Genomic DNA, 24,860 nt, shown 5'->3' with positions numbered 1-24,860 from the left:
TGACACCCGGCGCCATCACTTGAAACCGGGACAGCGGACACCCGTCGCACGCACAGGGTGGCAGCCAGCAGGCCACCTGCACAGAGAAGCAGCCGGCACAGACAGCCCCACCGGTAGGCTATATTCGGATTTTAAGACGCACCCCTCATTTTCCTCCAAAATTTTTGAGAGGAAAAGTGCGACTTATAATCCGAAAAATACTGTATGTAAAGTTTGAAAGTACAGCTCTGTTATAAATGCTAAAAATATTACAAAACATAAAAACGTATACACATTTTAATATACATAAGAAGTTAGAACACACTCATCACAAGATGCATAATATGGCATTCATACAAATGCATTAATTTAAAAAAAAATATCATGTACAGCTGTAGATGTTCACATCTCTTCAATTTACAACGGAGTTCAGAGGTTCAGCTCTAATATTCCCTAAGTCCAGAGCGGAGTCAGTCTCCTCATCAATCTCTCCAATAACAGCCCTGTAGAGACATGAACGTTTTCATATAGAAACTTAGTTGTTGTTGTTCTCGCCATCATCACTAAAATACATTGCTACGGCACCAAGTTATCATGTTAAGAGGTTTATTTCTTCAATGAAAGAAAACTTACTCAAGTCAAACCACAGATAACCACTCTGCTCTCCGCAGCCCCAGTATAAAGGCTGCTTTACACACAACGATATCACTAGCGATATCATTAGCGATGTGACACACCAGATCGCAGATACGATTTGCCGAGATCGCACATGTGACCGGCGCTACAAAAAACGACCTATATGCGATCTCGGCAAATCGTATCTGCGATCTGGCGTGTCACATCTCTAACGAGATCGCTAGCGATATCGTTGTGTGTAAAGCAGCCTTTAAAGAATGGCATTGATAGGCATCAGAAAAATAAGCGGAATTTAGGAATTGTTCTAGAAATTAGAGAGAAGTGGTCACTCAATTCCTGCTAAGCAGTCTACGACTGCAGCCAGGTATGTTTGCTCTTACCACAGCATTTCAGGTAGACATATCTGGCTGAAATCATACAACCGGTTCTCATACATGCTTTTCTTTATGGGACAAGTTGTACTTTTGAATGCCCCATTCATTTTACCTTATGATGTACTGGAAAATGAAAAAAGTTTCAAAGTGCATTTCCCACTTTTTTTTTTTTTTTTTTTTTTTAATACCATGTTCACTTTATGGTACACCTGAACTGGCAATATGATTCTCCAGGTCAGTAATTTTGTAATACCCAATATGTATAGGTTTAGTTTTTTTTTTATTATTATTATTTAACACTAGAACTACTAAGGTAGTCATTTTGACTACTTTGCACCATGTATTTCTATATAGGTGTCACGAGTCCAATAGTTCTAGTGTTAAGCAGTGAGAAATTTGGAAAACTTTTGAAAAGAGAGAAGAGGGGGGAAAAAAAAAAGCACTATTTTCCAATACCTTTAACATTGATATTTTTCGGGATCTGGAGTTAAGTGAGATTTCACATGACAACAGTGGTCAATATCGACATGTCTCACTGGTATTCGCTCTACCACATACTTCAAAGATTGGTCACATCCGTGTGAAAAGAATTGCCGTAGATCTGAGGAGCTGTAAAGTAGCAGGCTGCTTCAGTAAAGCAAGGGAGGTTTGGGACAATATGTATGTTGGAGCTCTGTACACCAGAAATGCTGTGCCAGTGCCTGAATACCATTTATGGCATGGTGCTTGAAAGAACACAAGACTCAGAAGTGGCGCTAAATTCATTAAGACCTAGGCAAAGTTTTCTGCTAGGCAAAACTGCTTCATGAAAAAGCCAGCAGAGAAACTTAAACACACTGTGCAAATCCCCTTATCACATAGTAATCTGGATATTGGTAATGCGGCTGATGTGTTTTATTTGGACTTTGCAAAGGCATTTGATACTGTACCACATAATAGCCTTATACTAAAGCTCCAGAAGCAAGGACTAGGGGAAACTATATGCAACTGGGTAAGGAATTGGCTAAAAGATAGGAAACAAAGAGTAGTCATAAATGTTACATTCTCTAAATGGGCTATAGTCAGCAGTGGGGTGCCGCAGGGATCTGTGCTAGGATGGATTCTTTTTAATATCTTTATTAATGACCTTGTGGATGGGATCGATAGTAAAGTGTCAGTCTTTGCTGATGACACCAAACTATATAGGATATTAAAAACTGATCTTGATAGTACAATATTACAAAACAATCTGGATAAGATGTCAGAATGATCAGGCACTTTACATTTATCAACATTCAATCTTATTTGCAAAGTAATGCACCTAGGATGGAGTAATCCTATTTCTTCATATACATTAAGTCAGGGATGAGGAACCTCCAGCTCGTGATTACTTTTTATGCGGCCACCGGGCACATTCCTGGAAACCGCAGTGCTCTGGCGGCAACCTCGCTTTTCCCGGGTGCAGGTCCTTTAAATCCCATTGCGAGATTCGAGGAAGCGCACATTCCCTAGCCCTGAGGGGGAGATGCTAGAATGTGCAAGCTCCTTCCAGACCCTGACTATAGCCCATACATTGTAACAGACTCACTACTAAGCAGTAGAATGTACGGGCTCCTTCCAGGACCTGACTGCAGCCCATACATTCTAGGCTCAACCCTGGCCTGTGCTAGCGTGCTCAGGGCTTACCTTGTGGGCAGTATAAACAGCGCTCTGCACTCCTGTCACAGAAGAGGTGCAGCAGATTTACCGGCCTCCTCACTGTACAGTCCTCGCACAACTGTGCAGTGTGACTCCTCCAACCCCAGTACTTTCACAGTCCACAAAACATCGCTGCCCCCCCTCCATGGTGTGTACCCCCAAATACTGTGTGTAACCCCCTGGTGATGTCTAAGCTCCCCCAGTACTGTCCGCACAACCTAATGCTGTCCATGCTGCCACCAGTGCTGTTCATGTCCCCTAGTCCTCTCTGTGCCCCCCCTTATGCTGTCCGTGCCCCCCAGTGCTCTGTACTCACCACTGCTGTCCGTAACCCCCCCCCCCCCCACTGCTGTCTGTACCCCCCTGGTGATATCTATGTTCCCCCGGTCCTGTCTGTGCCTCCATAGTGCTGCCACCAGTACTGTCTGTGCCCCAGTGGGGTCTGTGTTGTACATGCACCAGACAAAATTACAGGAGAGGCTGGGGTATGATGGACATGCCCCAGCCTCTCATGTAGTGTATATGTTACCAGCAATGTGTAAAAGCAGGCATTCTATAGAATACCTAGGCAATGTATAAAATGCCAGAAATGGGTCATCAAAGTATGAAATACATCAGATGTTCATACATTTCCTAGTCATTCTATAGAATACCTAAATGACAAACAGGCAGAGTGTAGAATACTACAGGGGTGGTCCATCCAAAAGTAGTTGTCAGGAATGACACTTCTGTTTGTTTGTGTTTTTCCCAGTAAAGATATCCTGTTGTTCATTTAGGATTTCTTCTTAATTAGTTTGACTGTTTGTTACTAAAGACTTTTCCAACCTGGGCATTATATCACTTTGCCTGAGCAGTTCTTGTCATTCTTTATAATAGCTAGACATTTTATGTAATGCCTAAAAAAAGTATAGAACGCAGATATTTCATACCTTGCCTGAAAACGACAGAGATTGTAGACATTGCCTAGGTATTCTATAGAATGCCGAGTTTTCACACATTGCCTTTAACATATATACCTCAGCGTCTCCTGTGATGTACATGCCCCCAGCCCCTCCTGTGATGTACATGCCCCAGCCAACATCACAGGAGAGGCTGGGGCACGTTGTACATGCCCCCAGCCCCTCCTGTAATTTATGCGCCACAACCTCTCCAGACACAGAAACAAACCTGGAAAAGCAGTTGTGAGAAACATGATCAATATCGCCAAATATCACAGCCACACCAAAGAGAAGCTGCTCCGGCCATCACAGTAAGTGGTGAGTTAATTAATTGTTTCACCAAATAAAGCAGGGTAGTTTTAAAGTTGATAATTTTGTGCAGCCCCCGAAGGTTGGTAGAAAATTCCAAATGGCCGCCGGCAGAAAAAAAAGGTTCCCCACCCCTACATTAAATGGAAATAAACTTGGGACTACAGAACAGGAGAAGGACTTGGGTATTCTGGTTACAAGTAAACTGAGCAGCAGCACTCAATGCAAAGCAGCAGCTCTAAAAACATACATGATATAGTAATGTTAACATTTTACTACAGTGAATTTAGCACAAACATGAGTCCTATACAATTGAAACCAGAAGTTTACACTACAGTTCAAAAGTTTGGGGTCACCCAGAATATTTTGTCTTTTCAATGAAAAATCATACCTTTTATCAAATGAGTTGCATAATGAATAGAAAGTATAGTCCAGACATTGACTAGGTTGGAAATAATGATTTTTTACTTGAAATAATAATTTTCTCCTTCAATCTTTGCTTTCGTCACAGAATGCTCCTTTGCAGACCTTTGGCATTCTAGCTGTTAATTTGCTGAGGTAATCTGGAGATATTTCACCCCGTGCTTCCAGAAGCCCCTCCCACAAGTTGGATTGGCTTGATGGGCACTTTTTGTGTACCATACAGTCATGCTGGTCCCACAACAGCTCAATAGGGTTGAGATCTGGTGACTGGGCTGGCCACTCCATTACAGATTAGAATACCAGCTGCCTGCTTCTTCCCTAAATAGTTCATGCATAATTTGGAGGTGTGCTTTGGGTCATTGTCATGTTGTAGGATGAAATTGGCTCCAATCAAGCACTGTTCACAGGGTATGGCATAGCGTTGCAAAATGGAGTGATAGCCTTCTTTATTCAAAATCCCTTTTAAGTTGTACAAATCTCCCACTTTACCACAACCAAAGCAACCCCAGACTATCACATTACCTCCACCATGCTTGACAGATGGCGTTAGTCTTACAGCATCTTTTCAGTTGTTCTGCGTCTCACAAATGCTCTTCTGTGGGATCCAAACACCTCAAACTTCGATTCATCTGTCCATAACACTTTTTTTTCCTAATCTTACTCTGTCATGTCTGTGTTCTCTTGCCCATATTAATCTTTTACTTTTATTAGCCAGTTTCAGATATGGCTTTTTCTTTGCCACTCTGCCCTGAAGGCCAGCATTCCGGAGTCACCTATTCACTGTAGACATTGACACTGGAGTTTAGTGGGTAATATTTAATGAAGCTGCCAGTTGAGAACCTGTGAGGCGTAAATTTCTCAAACTAGTGACTCTAATGTACTTGCCTTGTCGCTCACTTGTGCAGTGGGGCCTCCCACTTCTCTTTCTACTCTGGTTAGAGCCGGTTTGTGTTCTCATCTGAAGGGAGTAGTACATACTGTTGTAGGACATTTTCAGTTTCTTGACAATTTCTCGCAAGGAATATTCTTCATTTGTAAGAACAAGAATAGACTGTCGAGTTTCACATGAAAGTTCTTTTTTTTCTGGCCATTTTCAGGAGTATAATGGAAACAACAAATCTAATGCTCCAGATTCTCAACTAGCTCAAAGGAAGGTCAGTTTTATAGCTTCTCTAATCAGCAAAACTGTTGTCAGCTGTGCTAACATACTTGCACAAGGGTTTAAGGGATTTCTTTACATCCATTAGCCTTCTAACACAGTTAGCAAACACAATGTACTATTAGAACACTGGAGTGGTGGTTGTTTGAAATGGGCCTCTATACACCTATGTAGATATTACATTAAAAACCAAACGTTTGCAGCTAGAATAGTCATTTACCACATCAACAATGTATAGAGTGTATTTCTGTTTAATTTAATGTTAGCTTCATTGGAAAAAAAAAAAAAAAGTGCTTTTCTTTCAAAAATAAGGAAATATCTAAGTGACCCTAAACTTTTCAACTGTAGTGTACATACACTATCTATAAAGACACATCAAGAGAGATATAGAAAATGCTTTATGGCATTTTTATTACCGTTTGCAAAGTCAAAAGTTTACATAGACAAAGAGCACTATGCCTTTAAACAATATGGGACCACCCATATGATGATGTCATGTCTTCGGAAGCTTCTGATAGGTTTAAGAGACAAACTTGTGGATGTCTGTTAATGCACATTTGAAACACATTGCTGCTTTGTGTAGCATCATGGGAAAGTCAAAAGAAATCAGCCAAGATCTAAGAAAGGGAATTATGTACTTGCACAACTCTGGTTCATTCTTGGGTGCAATTTCCAGATACTTGAAGGTGCCTCGTTCATCTGTAGAAACAATTATATGCAAGTACAAACAAGATGGGAATGTCCAGTAATTATACTGCTCAGGAAGGAGACGTGTTCTGTGTACCAGAGATGAACGTGATTTGGTCAGACATGTGCATATCAACCCAAGAACAAAAGCAAAGACCATCTGAAGATGCTGGTGGAAGCTGGTAAGATTGTGTCATTATCCACAGTGAAACAAGTACTGTATCAACATGGTCTGAGGAAAGAGGATTATGTGGCAATACTGAAGCAACACCTCAAGACATCAGCCAGGAACTTAAAGCTTGGGTGGAAATGGTTCTTCCAAATGAACAATGACATGAAATTACTGCCAATCTGGTTACAAAGTGGCTTAAGGATAACAAAGTCAATGTTTTGGAGTGGCCATCAGAAAGCTGATCTCCATCCTATTGAAAATTTATGGCAAAGATGAAAAGGCAGGTGCGAGCAAGGTGACCAACAATCATGGCTCAGTTGCACCAGTTCTGTCAAGAGGAAGGGGCCCAAATTCATACCAACTATTGTGAGAAGCTTGTGGAAGGATATCCAGAACGTTTGACCCAAGTCATACAGTTTAAGGGCAATGGCACCAAATACTAATGAAATGTATCTACACTTTTGAATTTGCAGAAAGTAATAAAAATGCCTTTAAACACTCATTCTGGCATTTGATAAATATATGTGGTTCCTACTTGACCTTAAACAGTAAAGGTTTATTCTGATTTCATGTCAGTTAGTCAGAAAAAATGTGCAGGTCTGTCTTTATAGAGGAAAAAGCTGCAGATCTGTCTTTTTAGAGAGTGTATGTAAACTTCTGGTTTCAACTGTATGGAGTTAGAGTCAGAATCAGGGAAATTGAGGAGTCGGAGTTTTGACTTACCAACTCCACAGCCCTGTTTAGAGGAGACTTATTTTATGTATAAATACATGTGTGATCAATATAAAGGACTTGCAACATGACTTATTCCTTCCAAAGACGATACTAAGGACCAGGAGGCATACACTGCGTGTGAAAGAAAGGCGATTCTGGCAGCTAAATAGGAAAGAGTTATTTACAGTTAGAGCAGTCAGACTGTGGAATGCCCTACCACAAGAGTTAGTAATGGCAGACACTAACTTTTAAAAAAGGGCTGGATGATTTCCTCAGTACACACAACATTGTTGGTTATAAATGACTTAAAGGGAACCTGTCAACGGGAATTTAGCTTGAAACCTAAAAGTTTCCCCCTCTGCAGCTCCTGGGCTGCATTCTAGCAAGGTTCCTGTACTTTTTGTGGCCCCTTTTAAACCAAATTAAATACTTTATAAACTTGTACCTTTTGCTATGTAAATCGTCCATGGGGGCGGGCTCTCTGCTGACCGTTCCTGTTCCTCCAGCACATTGACGCCGTCCCCCCACGCTCCATTTCATCCATCAGGACGCCGCCCACTGCGCTTGAGGTGCCGCCCACGCCAGGATCGCTGGTGACGTGTGTCACAAGCACGAGATTATGGGCGGCGCTGTGATTGCATTGCAAGTCCCCCCGCCCATAATCTCGTGGACGCGCTTTCCCCCACTGCCTCCAGCGTTCTGCGCAAGCGCTCGCCGGCCAAATGACCTGACGTCACCTTCTTCCCATCTTACCCTGCAGCAGGGCAAGATGGGTAAGAGGTGACGTCGGGTCATCTGGCCAGCAAGTGCTTGTGCAGAACGCTGGAGGAAGAGGGGAAAGTGCGGTCACGAGGTTATGGACGGCACTTGCTGATGACACACTCAGCGCCGCCCATAACCTCGTGCCTGCACAAAACGTCACCAGCGGTCACACGTGCACACAGTGCACAGTACCGCTACAGTCGCACAGCGCATGCGCGGGACCACGGGCGGCGTCCTGAGATATGAAATTTAGCGTTGGGGGGCGGCGTAATTCTGCTGGAGGAACAGCAACGGTCAGCAGAGAGCCCGCCCCCATGGACGATTTACAAAATTTACATAGCAAAAAGGTACAAGTTTATAAAGTATTTAATTTGGTTTAAAAGGGGCCACAAAAAGTACAGGAACCTTGCTAGAATGCAGCCCAGGAGCTGCAGAGGTGGAAACATTTAGGTTTATAGCTAAATTTCTGATGACAGGTTCCCTTTAACGACAAAATGTATAATTGGTGGAGAAAGGTTGAACTAGAAGAACCTAGGTCTTATTTTTAACCTATGTAACTATGTATAAAGAAGATTGCTCAAGATCTAACCCCTGTATCATCACCAACTCTGCAGACCTTGAGACTACTGCTTTTCCCTTTTATTGCAAATGGATTCACTCTAGAGACCTTCCCAATCATATATAACTTCTTGTAGGTGGGCATCGAGCTGCTAAAAGGTGAAGGGAGGGTGTTTTGGGACAATAGGTATATTAGAAGAGGTTTCAATAAACACCACCACAATGAGAAGTAAATGTAGTCACACAGCGAACAGCTATGACACGAGAGACAGGTGGCTAGACATGTAACCTTGTGGACTTTAACATGCCATCAATACTGCTCACAATGCAACCACATTGACTTATGTTATGTGGAGCAGCATCTGTACTGTTGATGTTATCAGTCTCATGTGAACTCAGAAGTGACACTAGAGATGTTCGATGCAGAACACATTGCCCACCCGTGTCCACAGAGCATACTTCTGGAGTTACACACTCAGTTTCCCTGAGCAGGGTCTTACCTGGGTCAAACATATCCTATAGATCAGGGGTCCCCAAACTTTTTCCACAGGGGGCCAGTTCACGGTACCTCAGACCGTTGGAGGGCCGGACTATGAGAAAAACTATGAAAATCCCTATGCACACTACACGTATCTCATTTTAAAAAGTAAAACAAAAAGGGAACAAATACAACATTCAAAATAATCGAAAATAATTGAATATCCTACACTCCGAATCAATTTTTCTCTTTTTTGACGTCATTGTTTCCTAGGGATTCCAAATTGCCATTAGTAAAATACCAATAAATATATATACAGCCATACAAAAACAATATATGCCAACAATAATACTGTACACACGCTGTACCTCAGATTATAACACTTACATACACTGTACTCCCCAAATACAGCACAGTGCACCTCTGAAATGTGCTTCTCTCTTCCCGCAAATAGGTCCAGCTCTTTCCCTCATAGGTTCCATGCTCTCTCCCCCATATAGGTCCCATGCCGTCTCCCCCATATAGGTCCAGCTCTTTCCCTCATATAGGTCCCATGCTCTCTCCCCCATATAGGTCCCATGCTCTCTCCCCCATATGGGTCCCATGCTCTCTCCCCCATATGGGTCCCATGCAGTCTCCCCCATATGGGTCCCATGCAGTCTCCCCCATATGGGTCCCATGCAGTCTCCCCCATATGGGTCCCATGCAGTCTCCCCCATATGGGTCCCATGCAGTCTCCCCCATATGGGTCCCATGCAGTCTCCCCCATATGGGTCCCATGCAGTCTCCCCCATATGGGTCCCATGCAGTCTCCCCCATATGGGTCCCATGCAGTCTCCCCCATATGGGTCCCATGCAGTCTCCCCCATATGGGTCCCATGCAGTCTCCCCCATATGGGTCCCATGCAGTCTCCCCCATATGGGTCCCATGCAGTCTCCCCCATATGGGTCCCATGCAGTCTCCCCCATATGGGTCCCATGCAGTCTCCCCCATATGGGTCCCATGCAGTCTCCCCCATATGGGTCCCATGCAGTCTCCCCCATATGGGTCCCATGCAGTCTCCCCCATATAGGTCCCATGCAGTCTCCCCCATATAGGTCCCATGCAGTCTCCCCCATATAGGTCCCATGCAGTCTCCCCCATATAGGTCCCATGCAGTCTCCCCCATATAGGTCCCATGCAGTCTCCCCCATATAGGTCCCATGCACTCTCCCCCATATGGGTCCCATGCACTCTCCCCCATATGGGTCCCATGCTCTCTCCCCCATATGGGTCCCATGCAGTCTCCCCCATATGGGTCCCATGCAGTCTCCCCCATATGGGTCCCATGCAGTCTCCCCCATATGGGTCCCATGCAGTCTCCCCCATATGGGTCCCATGCAGTCTCCCCCATATGGGTCCCATGCAGTCTCCCCCATATGGGTCCCATGCAGTCTCCCCCATATGGGTCCCATGCAGTCTCCCCCATATGGGTCCCATGCAGTCTCCCCCATATGGGTCCCATGCAGTCTCCCCCATATGGGTCCCATGCAGTCTCCCCCATATGGGTCCCATGCAGTCTCCCCCATATGGGTCCCATGCAGTCTCCCCCATATGGGTCCCATGCAGTCTCCCCCATATGGGTCCCATGCAGTCTCCCCCATATGGGTCCCATGCAGTCTCCCCCATATGGGTCCCATGCAGTCTCCCCCATATGGGTCCCATGCAGTCTCCCCCATATGGGTCCCATGCAGTCTCCCCCATATGGGTCCCATGCAGTCTCCCCCATATGGGTCCCATGCAGTCTCCCCCATATGGGTCCCATGCAGTCTCCCCCATATAGGTCCCATGCAGTCTCCCCCATATAGGTCCCATGCAGTCTCCCCCATATAGGTCCCATGCAGTCTCCCCCATATAGGTCCCATGCACTCTCCCCCATATAGGTCCCATGCACTCTCCCCCATATAGGTCCCATGCACTCTCCCCCATATAGGTCCCATGCACTCTCCCCCATATAGGTCCCATGCACTCTCCCCCATATAGGTCCCATGCACTCTCCCCCATATAGGTCCCATGCACTCTCCCCCATATAGGTCCCATGCACTCTCCCCCATATAGGTCCCATGCACTCTCCCCCATATAGGTCCCATGCACTCTCCCCCATATAGGTCCCATGCACTCTCCCCCATATAGGTCCCATGCACTCTCCCCCATATAGGTCCCATGCACTCTCCCCCATATAGGTCCCATGCACTCTCCCCCATATAGGTCCCATGCATTCTCCCCCATATAGGTCCCATGCACTCTCCCCCATATAGGTCCCATGCACTCTCCCCCATATAGGTCCCATGCACTCTCCCCCATATAGGTCCCATGCACTCTCCCCCATATACTGTATTTTTCGGACCATAAGACGCACTTTTTTCCCCCCAAATGTTGGGGGAAAGTTGGGGGTGCGTCTTATGGTCTGACTATAGGGCTGCGGCTGGGAATGAGGGTGCTGCGGGTCATCGGGGGCACGAGCAGGCTGCAGCAGCGCCTGCCGTGACCACGTGGGCCCGCTCATTACATATGCACGCCCATCCTCCCGCCCATCTCTCAGCGCTGAAGCCGGCACTGACAGGTGGGAGGAAGGATGAGCGGGGACGCGCGCACAAGAGCCGGCCGCATGATCACCCCTGGCAATTACAGCCTGGAGTGATCATGTGCGGCTGTATTCACTGCTCCCCGCGCGTCATTACCAGCGCGGGGTGCAGTGAATCAGTACACTCACCCGTCCCCGTGTGTGGAGCCGCCCCCCTGCTGCACGCGACGACTTCCTGTCTGTGCCGGTCAGCTGATCGGCACAGACAGGAAGACATCGTGTGCTGCAGGGAGACGGCTCCACACACACAGGTCAGCGTGCCAGAGAGGAAGATGTGATCGGTGCTGCAGGGAGTGAGGAAAAGGTGAGTATAAACGTTTATTTTTTTCTCTGTGCTATAGGATACAGGCCATATACCAGGATGGTATATGAGCACGATGGGAGTATATGAGCAGGCAGGATGGGGGGGGGTATGTGAACAGGCTGGATGGGGGGGCATGTGAACAGGCTGGATGGGGGGGCATGTGAACAGGCTGGATGGGGGGGCATGTGAACAGGCTGGATGGGGGGGCATGTGAACAGGCTGGATGGGGGGGCATGTGAACAGGCTGGATGGGGGGGCATGTGAACAGGCTGGATGGGGGGGCATGTGAACAGGCTGGATGGAGGGGGCATGTGAACAGGCTGGATGGAGGGGGGGGGCATGTGAACAGGCTGGATGGAGGGGGGGGGCATGTGAACAGGCTGGATGGAGGGGGGGGGCATGTGAACAGGCTGGATGGAGGGGGGGGGCATGTGAACAGGCTGGATGGGGGGGCATGTGAACAGGCTGGATGGAGGGGGGCATGTGAACAGGCTGGATGGAGGGGGGGGGGGCATGTGAACAGGCTGGATGGAGGGGGGGGGCATGTGAACAGGCTGGATGGAGGGGGGGGGGGGCATGTGAACAGGCTGGATGGAGGGGGGGGGCATGTGAACAGGCTGGATGGAGGGGGGGGGCATGTGAACAGGCTGGATGGAGGGGGGGGGCATGTGAACAGGCTGGATGGAGGGGGGGGCATGTGAACAGGCTGGATGGAGGGGGGGGGCATGTGAACAGGCTGGATGGGGGGGCATGTGAACAGGCTGGATGGAGGGGGCATGTGAACAGGCTGGATGGAGGGGGGGGGGCATGTGAACAGGCTGGATGGAGGGGGGGGCATGTGAACAGGCTGGATGGAGGGGGGGGGGCATGTGAACAGGCTGGATGGAGGGGGGGGGGCATGTGAACAGGCTGGATGGAGGGGGGGGCATGTGAACAGGCTGGATGGAGGGGGGGGGCATGTGAACAGGCTGGATGGAGGGGGGGGGCATGTGAACAGGCTGGATGGAGGGGGGGGGGCATGTGAACAGGCTGGATGGAGGGGGGGGCATGTGAACAGGCTGGATGGAGGGGGGGGGGGCATGTGAACAGGCTGGATGGAGGGGGGGGGGCATGTGAACAGGCTGGATGGAGGGGGGGGGCATGTGAACAGGCTGGATGGAGGGGGGGGCATGTGAACAGGCTGGATGGAGGGGGGGGCATGTGAACAGGCTGGATGGAGGGGGGGGCATGTGAACAGGCTGGATGGAGGGGGGGGGCATGTGAACAGGCTGGATGGAGGGGGGGGCATGTGAACAGGCTGGATGGAGGGGGGGGGCATGTGAACAGGCTGGATGGAGGGGGGGGCATGTGAACAGGCTGGATGGAGGGGGGGGGCATGTGAACAGGCTGGATGGAGGGGGGGGCATGTGAACAGGCTGGATGGAGGGGGGGGCATGTGAACAGGCTGGATGGAGGGGGGGCATGTGAACAGGCTGGATGGAGGGGGGGGCATGTGAACAGGCTGGATGGAGGGGGGGGCATGTGAACAGGCTGGATGGAGGGGGGGGCATGTGAACAGGCTGGATGGGGGGGCATGTGAACTGGATGGAGGGGGGGGCATGTGAACAGGCTGGATGGAGGGGGGGGGGCATGTGAACAGGCTGGATGGAGGGGGGGGCATGTGAACAGGCTGGATGGATGGGGGGGGCATGTGAACAGGCTGGATGGATGGGGGGGCATGTGAACAGGCTGGATGGAGGGGGGGGGCATGTGAACAGGCTGGATGGAGGGGGGGGCATGTGAACAGGCTGGATGGGGGGCATGTGAACAGGCTGGATGGGGGGGCATGTGAACAGGCTGGATGGGGGGGCATGTGAACAGGCTGGATGGGGGGGCATGTGAACTGGATGGAGGGGGGGGCATGTGAACAGGCTGGATGGAGGGGGGGGGGGCATGTGAACAGGCTGGATGGAGGGGGGGGGCATGTGAACAGGCTGGATGGATGGGGGGGGCATGTGAACAGGCTGGATGGATGGGGGGGCATGTGAACAGGCTGGATGGAGGGGGGGGGCATGTGAACAGGCTGGATGGAGGGGGGGGCATGTGAACAGGCTGGATGGAGGGGGGGGCATGTGAACAGGCTGGATGGGGGGCATGTGAACAGGCTGGATGGGGGGCATGTGAACAGGCTGGATGGGGGGGCATGTGAACAGGCTGGATGGGGGGGCATGTGAACAGGCTGGATGGGGGGGGCATGTGAACAGGCTGGATGGGGGGGCATGTGAACAGGCTGGATGGGGGGGCATGTGAACAGGCTGGATGGGGGGGCATGTGAACAGGCTGGATGGGGGGGCATGTGAACAGGCTGGATGGGGGGGCATGTGAACAGGCTGGATGGGGGGGCATGTGAACAGGCTGGATGGGGGGGCATGTGAACAGGCTGGATGGGGGGGCATGTGAACAGGCTGGATGGGGGGGCATGTGAACAGGCTGGATGGGGGGGCATGTGAACAGGCTGGATGGGGGGGCATGTGAACAGGCTGGATGGGGGGGCATGTGAACAGGCTGGATGGGGGGGCATGTGAACTGGATGGAGGGGGGGGCATGTGAACTGGATGGAGGGGGGGGCATGTGAACAGGCTGGATGGAGGGGGGGGCATGTGAACAGGCTGGATGGAGGGGGGGGCATGTGAACAGGCTGGATGGAGGGGGGGGCATGTGAACAGGCTGGATGGAGGGGGGGGCATGTGAACAGGCTGGATGGAGGGGGGGGCATGTGAACAGGCTGGATGGAGGGGGGGGCATGTGAACAGGCTGGATGGAGGGGGGGGCATGTGAACAGGCTGGATGGAGGGGGGGGCATGTGAACAGGCTGGATGGGGGGGGCATGTGAACAGGCTGGATGGGGGGGCATGTGAACAGGCTGGATGGGGGGGCATGTGAACAGGCTGGATGGGGGGGCATGTGAACAGGCTGGATGGGGGGGCATGTGAACAGGCTGGATGGAGGGGGGGGCATGTGAACAGGCTGGATGGAGGGGGGGGGCATGTGAACAGGCTGGATGGAGGGGGGGGCATGTGAACAGGCTGGATGGAGGGGGGGGCATGTGAACAGGCTGGATGGAGGGGGGGGCATGTGAACAGGCTGGATGGAGGGGGGGGGCATGTGAACAGGCTGGATGGAGGGGGGGGCATGTGAACAGGCTGGATGGAGGGGGGGGCATGTGAACAGGCTGGATGGAGGGGGGGGGGCATGTGAACAGGCTGGATGGAGGGGGGGGCATGTGAACAGGCTGGATGGAGGGGGGGGCATGTGAACAGGCTGGATGGAGGGGGGGGGCATGTGAACAGGCTGGATGGGGGGGCATGTGAACAGGCTGGATGGGGGGGCATGTGAACAGGCTGGATGGGGGGGCATGTGAACAGGCTGGATGGGGGGGCATGTGAACAGGCTGGATGGGGGGGCATGTGAACAGGCTGGATGGGGGGGCATGTGAACAGGCTGGATGGGGGGGCATGTGAACAGGCTGGATGGGGGGGGCATGTGAACAGGCTGGATGGGGGGGCATGTGAACAGGCTGGATGGGGGGGCATGTGAACAGGCTGGATGGGGGGGCATGTGAACAGGCTGGATGGGGGGGCATGTGAACAGGCTGGATGGGGGGGCATGTGAACAGGCTGGATGGGGGGGCATGTGAACAGGCTGGATGGGGGGGCATGTGAACAGGCTGGATGGGGGGGCATGTGAACAGGCTGGATGGGGGGGCATGTGAACAGGCTGGATGGGGGTTTATAGCAGGATCATATACAAGGCAGGAGGATCATTACCAGGATGGGGTACCTTAGTAGAGAATTTGGGGACATTACCCCCATAACAGTGTCAGCAGCAGATCCTCGTCCTATAACAGTGTGTCATGACCACATTTTTTGCTTAAAGTTTTATTTTCCCATTTTCCTCCTCTAAAACCAGGGTGCGTCTTATAGTCCGGTGCGTCTTATAGTCCGAAAAATACGGTAGGTCCCATGCACTCTCCCCCATATAGATCCCATGCACTCTCCCCCATATAGGTCACATGCACTCTCCCCCATATAGGTCCAGCTCTTTCCCTCATATAGGTCCCATGCTCTCCCCCATATAGGTCCCATGCTCTCTTCTCTCAATTGAAATAACACAAGGATATTGTGACACGGGCCAGGTAAATGGCCTCCGGGGGCCGGATGCGGCCCGCGGGCCGTAGTTTGGGGACCCCTGCTATAGATCTACAAATAAAATATTAAACAGGGTTGTCCTTAGGCTCAAATACTTTAAAGAACAGACTGTGCTTACACACCCTAACCGGGTCCATCACTGTTCCTTCAGTGCTGTCACTGTTACAATCAGGCATCACATTGACAGCACTACATCCAATCACTGAGCACAATGGTTCAGCCAATGTAGAGGGCACAAGCTACTGAGCTCAGCGCCTGTAGCACTAGAGACATCACTGCTGCATACAAACGAGAGGCTGGGGCAGCGGCGGAGATGCAGCACTGGACCCAGGGAGGGTGAGGTTTTTAAAAGGTAATTTAGACTGGGTGGTAAACTTTAGTAATAGGGGACAACAACCCCTTTTAGACCCAAGCTCAAGGATACTTACACATTATCTCCCCTTACAATGTACAGTCCTAGCACTACTTGTTCGACGCCTTGTGAAGAACTGAATACTCGCTCATGACTCTCATCCAATATTAGATTTATCGTTTGATCAAAACCCTTAAGTGTTCCCTAGGGAAAAAAAACAAAACAAAAATCATTAGGACAAGTCAGAACAAGAAAGGGGAAATTAAATGGCCTAATACACTGAACAATATGAAGCTTTGTTGTTAGAGGGAAAGAGAAGGACAAACACATACATTAAAGTATGTTACAGGTTTCTAAATGACTAGCGTATGCCACAAGGGTGCTGCCGCGTTTGGTCACAACCTATCACCGCTGGCTTTCCTCTCCTCGCCTTCGGACAGACGATTCATTGACAAAAAGTGAGCGGCAGCCACGGCTCAAATACTGTTGAGTAACTCATCTGTCCAAAGGCAAGGAGAGATAAAGCCGGCAGTGACTGGGCGAGAGGCTCCATGACATCATAACCACACGTGAGCCTCAACACCGCAGGCGACTTTTTTTTTTTTATTAAAGCGAACTAATCACCAGGATTTTCCTATATAACCTAAAGCCAGTGCTATACTGGTGCTATCATACTGATTCTATACATACCTTTAGGTGTCAGATTGGATGTATAGGTTTTGAAACACAAGCAGGTAAAGTTTGTAAAATCAGCAGCTTATTGAATGACAGCAGCTGCCGATCAGCTAATAGCTGGGGTGGGTATTCATAGTTATCCCCTCCTCCTGTTACTTATGCTAATTCTATAATAGAATAGTTTTTCTTTTTGACTAAAAGGACCTGTGCTGATGTCAAACCCATTTGACCAGAAGGGGTGGAGCCTCAGCCACAAAAATGTTGCTTCCTGATATCTGCTATGTTGGCTGAGGCCCCGCCCCTTCTGGTCACATGGGTATGACATCAGCACAGGTCCTTCTTGTCACAAAGTAAAAACGATTCTATAATTGAATTAGCATAAATAACAGGGGGAGGGGATAACTATGAATACCCACCCAGCTATCAGCTGCTGCTGTCATTTACTTTCTTGTGTTTCAAAACCTATGCATCCAATCTCACAACTAAAAGGTATGTATAAAACAGCATGATAGCGCCAGTATTGCACTGGCTTTAGGTTATATAGAAAAATCCTGGTGGTTGGTGCCCTTTAAATAGGGGGAAATATAGAATGAGCAATGGTTGACCTAGTAGTGGATAATCCCTTTAACAAAAGCAGACAGGTACATTGGGATTTTCCTGCATTTAAGCATATTCCCTGCACAAATCTTGAAGTAAGCCTCAGTTATCCCAAATGTGACAGCAGTGTCTAAAGGTTTGGTTATAAATCGGCCAGCAGAACAAAACGACCGTTGATGAGACACGGTTTTGCTTACATAGGCAGATTGCTTCATATGCGCAGTGAGTGATCCATAACAGATAATGCATGGAGTACAAGCTTCCATTGTTCTGGCAGCACAGTGACTGCGTACACAGGATGATGTGCTGCCGAGAACAACGATCTTTGGTACAGCACAAATGATCACTGCACCCAACGAAGGGTGTTTTGCTCCCTGATGGACAGCCTGTTTAGACGCCACCAATATCACGAAACAAATTTTAGTAAGAACATACCGTATATATGGACCCTCAGACACTCATTGTGGGATAACCACATCTCCGCACCCACCCTGTGTATAAACAGTCCAACTGAAGCTCTTCTGACTCTCAGACTAGGATTGTGATCTGCAGCCAATTCACTGGCGTCTATCAAATCTATATTACGCCTCCTTCACACATCCGTGTCTCCGGTACGTGTGACATCTGACTTCACACATACCGGAGACACGGACACATGTTGACCCATTAAAATGAAAATGGACTTGATCACAAATTCGTGTTTTCACAAAGACCGTGTGCTCTACACAGCGACATGTCAGTTTTCTGACAGCAACAAGGACCGCACACTGATGGAATCTGTGTAACATGTACCAGATAAAACAGAGGTGACATAAAAATAAAAGAATTTTTATACTTGTCTCCAGTGCTGCTGTCTCTGCTGTTGCTTCCGGACCCACTCATTAAGCTCATACATATTCACTCCACTCAGCGCAGACCCAGAAGTAACAGCAGCACCGCAGACAGGCAAGTATACCAGCTCATGCTGCCCATGTGCTTTCTGGATGTCACACAGATAGTACAATGTAGAACCCACATTCACACACATGCGCACCTTCACCACGGGCTGTGCAAAATGTTCATGTTTTGCACGGATGTGTGAAAGAGGCCTAGCACAGAGGGGGCATTCAGTGCATATCGAAGCCTCAAACTGTAAGGGTCACAATAAGCTAAACTATATTTCAACCTTATATAATGGGATTATTTCTTACCACAATCATCCTCCCATCGGCGGTGATAACAGCAACCGTTCCTGCAAGATCTGTTAAGGCTGTATACAGCACACACAGTATGTTTATTAATCCTGATTTATAGGGACGTCCCCATAAGGAAAATCTTCTCCATTAAGAAACAATGAAGCAATATGTGCACACGTTCAGTATTTGGAGGGATTTTTACCTCAGTATTTGTAAGTCAAAAACCAGGAGGAATAATCAGAGGAAAAGTATAAACACGGGCGTCACTTCTGGATTTATCACCCACTCCTGGTTCTTGTTTCAAGTGTGCGCACTTTGCCTCATGCTCAGGGCTTGCAGCAGCACGGCTCGGCACAGGGCGCCACTCAGCACGGGCACACTGCACAGCACAGTACGCCACTGCACAGCACAGGGCGCCACTCAGCACGGGCACACTCGGCACAGCTCGGCATAGGGCACAGCACAGGGCACCACTCAGTACGGGCACACAGCACAGGGCACCACTCAGCACAGCATGGGCACAGGGGGCACACAACACAGCTCAGCATAGGGTGCACACAATACAGGGCACAGCAGAGGGCACCACTCAGCACGGGCACACTGCACAGCACAGGGCACGGCACCACTCAGCACGGGCACAGGGCGCACACAGCACAGCTCGGCATAGGGCACCAGTCGGACAGCACAGGGCACCACTTAGCACAGCACAGGCACAGGGCGCACACAGCACAGCGCTGCATAGGGCACTACTCGGCACGGGCAGAGGGCGCATTCAGCACAGGGCACACTCAGCACAGCACAGGGCATCACTCGGCACGGGCACAGCACGCCACCAGGGACAGCACAGGGCACCACTCAGCACAGGGTGCCACTAGGGACAGCACAGGCACAGGGCACACAGCATGGGCACACTCAGCACATCAGTCCTGTGACCTCAGATTTCTATTCACTTACAGCAGGCAGAGCTCATGCAGACCCTTTACTAACTTCCTAACATACAGATAATGGGCATCTCCAGATCCCAGGTCACTGGTGCAGAGCAGCGATGTACCGGGCTGAAGCCGGCCCAGAAATTACACAGACCGGCACCATACAAGAAGCCCCGAGCACCGCCCTATCAGCCCCAGTAGGATACGGTTGATATAATTCTCCAGTGCTGACGTCATGTCACAGACCCTTCACGCAGACCGGGAAGTGGCGAACGCTGCACGTTTTACCGGTGAATACAAGAAGTCCGCCAGATGAATTGTCCTCATTCATACGTCATCACTCCGCGACCAAAACAAACTCCGCCTCCCTCCAAGCACGCGTCACAGATCCCGCCCATCCGTCCAGGTTATGCAGTGTTGTCCCGGGAGGTGGCGCTATGTCCCGAGTCCAAATGCGTCAGTGACTTAAACACGCAGATACAGCTGTTTAGGAGGGTGAAGAAGGGAGCTGCCTGCTCCACCATGGATGGATGAAGGCGGAAGGATTTCTGGTCACATGACTGACATGGCAGTCAGGAGCACGTGACAGGATACCGGAGGGGGGGGGTACAGAAGGCGGGGGGGAACAGTGAAGGGGCTTTCAGACTGCAAATAGGGGATAACAGTGGAGGGGCTACACACTGAATGTAGGGGATAACAGTGAAGGGGCTTCAGACTACAAATAGGGGATAAGTGCTTCACACTGAATGTAGGGGATAACAGTGGAGGGGCTTCACACTGAAAATAGGGGATAACAGTGGATGGGGCGTCAGACTGTATGTAGGGCATAACAGTGGAGGGGCTTCATACTGTATGTAGGGCATAACAGTGGAGGGGCTTCATACTGTATGTAGGGCATAACAGTGGAGGGGCTTCAGACTGTATGTAGGGGATAACAGTGGAGGGGCTTCATACTGAATGTAGGGGATAACAGTGGAGGGGCTTCACACTGAAAATAGGGGATAACAGTGGATGGGGCGTCAGACTGTATGTAGGGCATAACAGTGGAGGGGCTTCATACTGTATGTAGGGCATAACAGTGGAGGGGCTTCATACTGTATGTAGGGCATAACAGTGGAGGGGCTTCATACTGTATGTAGGGGATAACAGTGGAGGGGCTTCAGACTGTATGTAGGTGATAACAGTGGAGGGGCTTCAGACTGTATGTAGGGGATAACAGTGGAGGGGCTTCATACTGTATGTAGGGGATAACAGTGGAGGGGCTTCAGACTGTATGTAGGTGATAACAGTGGAGGGGCTTCAGACTGTATGTAGGGGATAACAGTGGAGGGGCTTCAGACTGTATGTAGGGGATAACAGTGGAGGGGCTTCAGACTGTATGTAGGGGATAACAGTGGAGGGACTTCATACTGTATGTAGGGCATAACAGTGGAGGGGCTTCAGACTGTATGTAGGGGATAACAGTGGAGGGGCTTCATACTGTATGTAGGGGATAACAGTGGAGGGGCTTCAGACTGTATGTAGGGGATAACAGTGGAGGGGCTTCAGACTGTATGTGGGGGATAACAGTGGAGGGACTTCATACTGTATGTAGGGGATAACAGTGGAGGGGCTTCAGACTGTATGTAGGGGATAACAGTGGAGGGGCTTCATACTGTATGTAGGGGATAACAGTGGAGGGGCTTCATACTGTATGTAGGGGATAACAGTGGAGGGGCTTCAGACTGTATGTAGGGGATAACAGTGGAGGGGCTTCAGACTGTATGTGGGGGATAACAGTGGAGGGGCTTCAGACTGTATGTAGGGGATAACAGTGGAGGGGCTTCAGACTGTATGTAGGGGATAACAGTGGAGGGGCTTCAGACTGTATGTAGGGGATAACAGTGTAGGGGCTTCAGACTGTATGTGGGGGATAACAGTGGAGGGGCTTCACACTGTATGTAGGTGATAACAGTGGAGGGGATTCAGACTGTATGTACGGGATTACAGTGGAGGGGCTTCAGACTGTATGTAGGGGATAACAGTGGAGGGGCTTCAGACTGCATGTAGGGGATAACCATGTAGGGGCTTCATACTGTATGTAGGGGATAACAGTGGAGGGGCTTCACACTGTATGTAGGGGATAATAGTGGAAGGGGCTTCATACTGTATGTAGGGGATAACAGTGGAGGGGCTTCACACTGTATGTAGGGGATAATAGTGGAAGGGGCTTCATACTGTATGTAGGGGATAACAGTGGAGGGGCTTCACACTGTATGTAGGGGATAATAGTGGAAGGGGCTTCAGACTGAATGTAGGGGATAACAGTGGAGGGGCTTCAGACTATGTAGGGGATAATGCTGTGAAAGGGCATCATATAATGAATGAATGACACTGCAGAGAGGTGTCATACTGCACTTAAGGGATGATGCTCTGAACTAGTATACTGCATATGAGGGGACAACACTGTGAAATTGCATCATACTACATTTAGGGAACGAAACTGGGAAGGGAAATCTTAGTGCAGAGGGGATGACACAGTGGAGGACCGTCATACTACCAAGGGAAGGCAATCATACTGCACCAAGGCATTGACGCTGTGGAGGGGCATCATACTGCACAAAGGGACAACACTGAAGGGTCATCCTACTGTAGCTAGGCAACAATACTGGGGAGCGGCATCATACCATGTGGGAGATGTGCTGTAAGAGCATCATACTGTGTGGGAAGAGTCCCTCTCAGGGCATCATACGGTATGAGAACGCTACTATGATTCGCTAGGGCACTATATCTGCATGAGTACATACAGTGCTCAGCATAAATAGGTACACCCCAAAAAAAAATTGTCACACAACTTTAGTTTCCTGTGAGAAGCAACATTATCTATGAATTCCGTGCTACAAAATACTCCCACAAATGTGAACCATTGATTACAAACAAGATTTCTTATTTCACATACCCAAAAAAAAGTCATTTCCAACCGAATTAATTAAAGACCATGTTACAAAAATACCTACACCCAATGAAAGTCTTTGGAGGAAAGCTAAAGTTAAGACTACGATATTCTAACAAGAATTTAACTACTGGTAAGTCTAATTAGACAGGTGTCTAGCAGACAGTTGACTATATAAGGGTGTTATTTAACAAAGAAAAGCCTTTCCTTTTTCATGTTGTCTCCAATGGCACCACATGGAAGAGAAATGTTAAAAGACCTGAGAAAGAAAATTATTTACACAAAAAAGGTCAGATTAGATGAAAATCAGTAAAGCTTTATTAGAATACTGCAGTAAAAGTGATACAAATGTTTATCAAAACTGGAATTACGACCATCTCACAGAGACATCCATGCAAGTGTTTCCTGTGAGACAATATAGCGTACGCTGCAGAGCAATGGCAAGTATGTTTGTCATCTAGAAGGAAAGCCTCTCCTAAAGCCCATGTACTAAAGAGCCCATATATAATTTGCTAGGGCTCATGCTGAAAAATATAGACTACTGGGACTATATACTCTGGAGTGATGAGACCAAGTTAAAATGGTTTTGAACTGTATGGTGTCACCAAAGTGAGGTACACAAAGAAAAATGCATGATGCCTACAGTAAAACATAGTAGCATCAATGTACTTATATAGGGCTGCGTGAGTGCTGCTGGTGTCAGTGTGCTACATCTCATTGATGGTCTCATGGAATCACTGATGTACTGCCCTTTATTAATAGGGATGATGCTATGATCACTCTGTGCCTTTGGTAGACGTTAACTTTTCCAGTATGACAATGATCCAAAACCCACATCTGTTACATTTCTGATTAAGAACAGTGTGAGACTGTGACCGGGGTTATCTATGACGGCCGGTATGTCTCGCCCCGGTTGTGCTCACTCCATGATAGAAAGTAAATCCACTATAGGGTTAATGCTGTTTCCCTACAGGCTGAAGGAAGGGTTAAATAGAATCAGGAACAAGGGCAGGTGTGCCGGGTGTGAGGGAGTGAACAGAACTCCCTGAGTTTTCTGCTGGGGAGGCACATGTATTGTGTTATGGACTTTTGTTTCGACATTAAAACCGTGTGCTGTGAACCTTGATGCCTGGATCCCGTGTCTTCTGCTGCGCAGCCGACCGTGCTACCTCACAACAGGTACAGTGCCTACAAGTAGTATTCAACCCCAGGCAGATTTAGCAGGTTTACACATTCGGAATTAACTTGGCGTTGTGACATTTGGACTGTAGATCAGCCTGGAAGTGTGAAATGCACTGCAGCAAAAAAGAATGTTATTTCTTTTTTTTTTTTTTTTAATTGTGAAAAGTTTATTCAGAGGGTCATTTATTATTCAACCCCTCAAACCACAAGAATTCTGTTTGGTTCCCCTAAAGTATTAAAAAGTATTTCAGGCACAAAGAACAATGAGCTTCACATGTTTGGATTAATTATCTCTTTTTCCAGCCTTTTCTGACTAATTAAGGCCCTCCCCAAACTTGTGAACAGCACCCATACTTGGTCAACATGGGAAAGACAAAGGAGCATTCCAAGGCCATCAGAGACAAGATCGTGGAGGGTCACAAGGCTGGCAAGGGGTACAAAACCCTTTCCAAGGAGTTGGGCCTACCTGTCTCCACTGTTGGGAGCATCATCCGGAAGTGGAAGGCTTATGGAACTACTATTAGCCTTCCACGGCCTGGACAGCCTTTGAAAGTTTCCACCCGTGCCAAGGCCAGGCTTGTCCGAAGAGTCAAGGCTAACCCAAGGACAACAAGGAAGGAGCTCCGGGAAGATCTCATGGCAGTGGGGACATTGGTTTCAGTCAATACCATAAGTAACGTAATCCACCGCAATGGTCTCCGTTCCAGACGAGCCCGTAAGGTACCTTTACTTTCATAGCGTCATGTCAAGGCTCGTCTACAGTTTGCTCATGATCACTTGGAGGACTCTGAGACACACTGGTTCAAGGTTCTCTGGTCTGATGAGACCAAGATCGAGATCTTTGGTGCCAACCACACACGTGACATTTGGAGACTGGATGGCACTGTATACGACCCCAAGAATATCATCCCTACAGTCAAGCATGGTGGTGGCAGCATTATGCTGTGGGGCTGTTTCTCAGCCAAGGGGCCTGGCCATCTGGTCCGCATCCATGGGAAGATGGATAGCACGGCCTACCTGGAGATTTTGGCCAAGAA

The 24,860-nt window shown here is 49.0% G+C and overlaps 1 protein-coding gene across 1 annotated transcript; it reads right to left on the bottom strand.

Moving 5' to 3' along the window:
• Positions 1 to 262: 262 nt before the first annotated feature.
• LSM8 (LSM8 homolog, U6 small nuclear RNA associated) lies at positions 263 to 20,223 on the bottom strand. Its single transcript, XM_075342521.1, has 4 exons — positions 19,916 to 20,223; positions 18,796 to 18,836; positions 16,410 to 16,537; positions 263 to 482 (listed from the first exon to the last, which is right to left on the bottom strand). The coding sequence occupies exons 1-4, from the start codon at positions 19,944 to 19,946 to the stop codon at positions 392 to 394; spliced, it is 291 nt and encodes a 96-aa protein (XP_075198636.1). The 5' UTR covers positions 19,947 to 20,223; the 3' UTR covers positions 263 to 391.
• Between the last annotated feature and the right edge of the window lie 4,637 nt (positions 20,224 to 24,860).

The sequence above is a fragment of the Anomaloglossus baeobatrachus genome, chromosome 4 (assembly GCF_048569485.1).
Source record: "Anomaloglossus baeobatrachus isolate aAnoBae1 chromosome 4, aAnoBae1.hap1, whole genome shotgun sequence".
In the NCBI taxonomy this organism is placed as follows: Eukaryota; Metazoa; Chordata; class Amphibia; order Anura; family Aromobatidae; genus Anomaloglossus; species Anomaloglossus baeobatrachus.
The sequence above is the reverse complement of the archived record's forward strand: the minus strand, read 5'-3'. Positions and strand labels throughout refer to the sequence as shown.

Coding starts and splice junctions, on each gene's coding strand:
- LSM8 (XM_075342521.1), bottom strand. CDS start 19,946: ATGACGTCAGCACTGGAGAATTATATCAACC. Junction 18,837..19,915: donor ACTGGAGAATTATATCAACC/GTATCCTACTGG, acceptor CAGATCTTGCAG/GAACGGTTGCTGTTATCACC. Junction 483..16,409: donor ATTGTAAGGGGAGATAATGT/GTAAGTATCCTT, acceptor ATGTCTCTACAG/GGCTGTTATTGGAGAGATTG.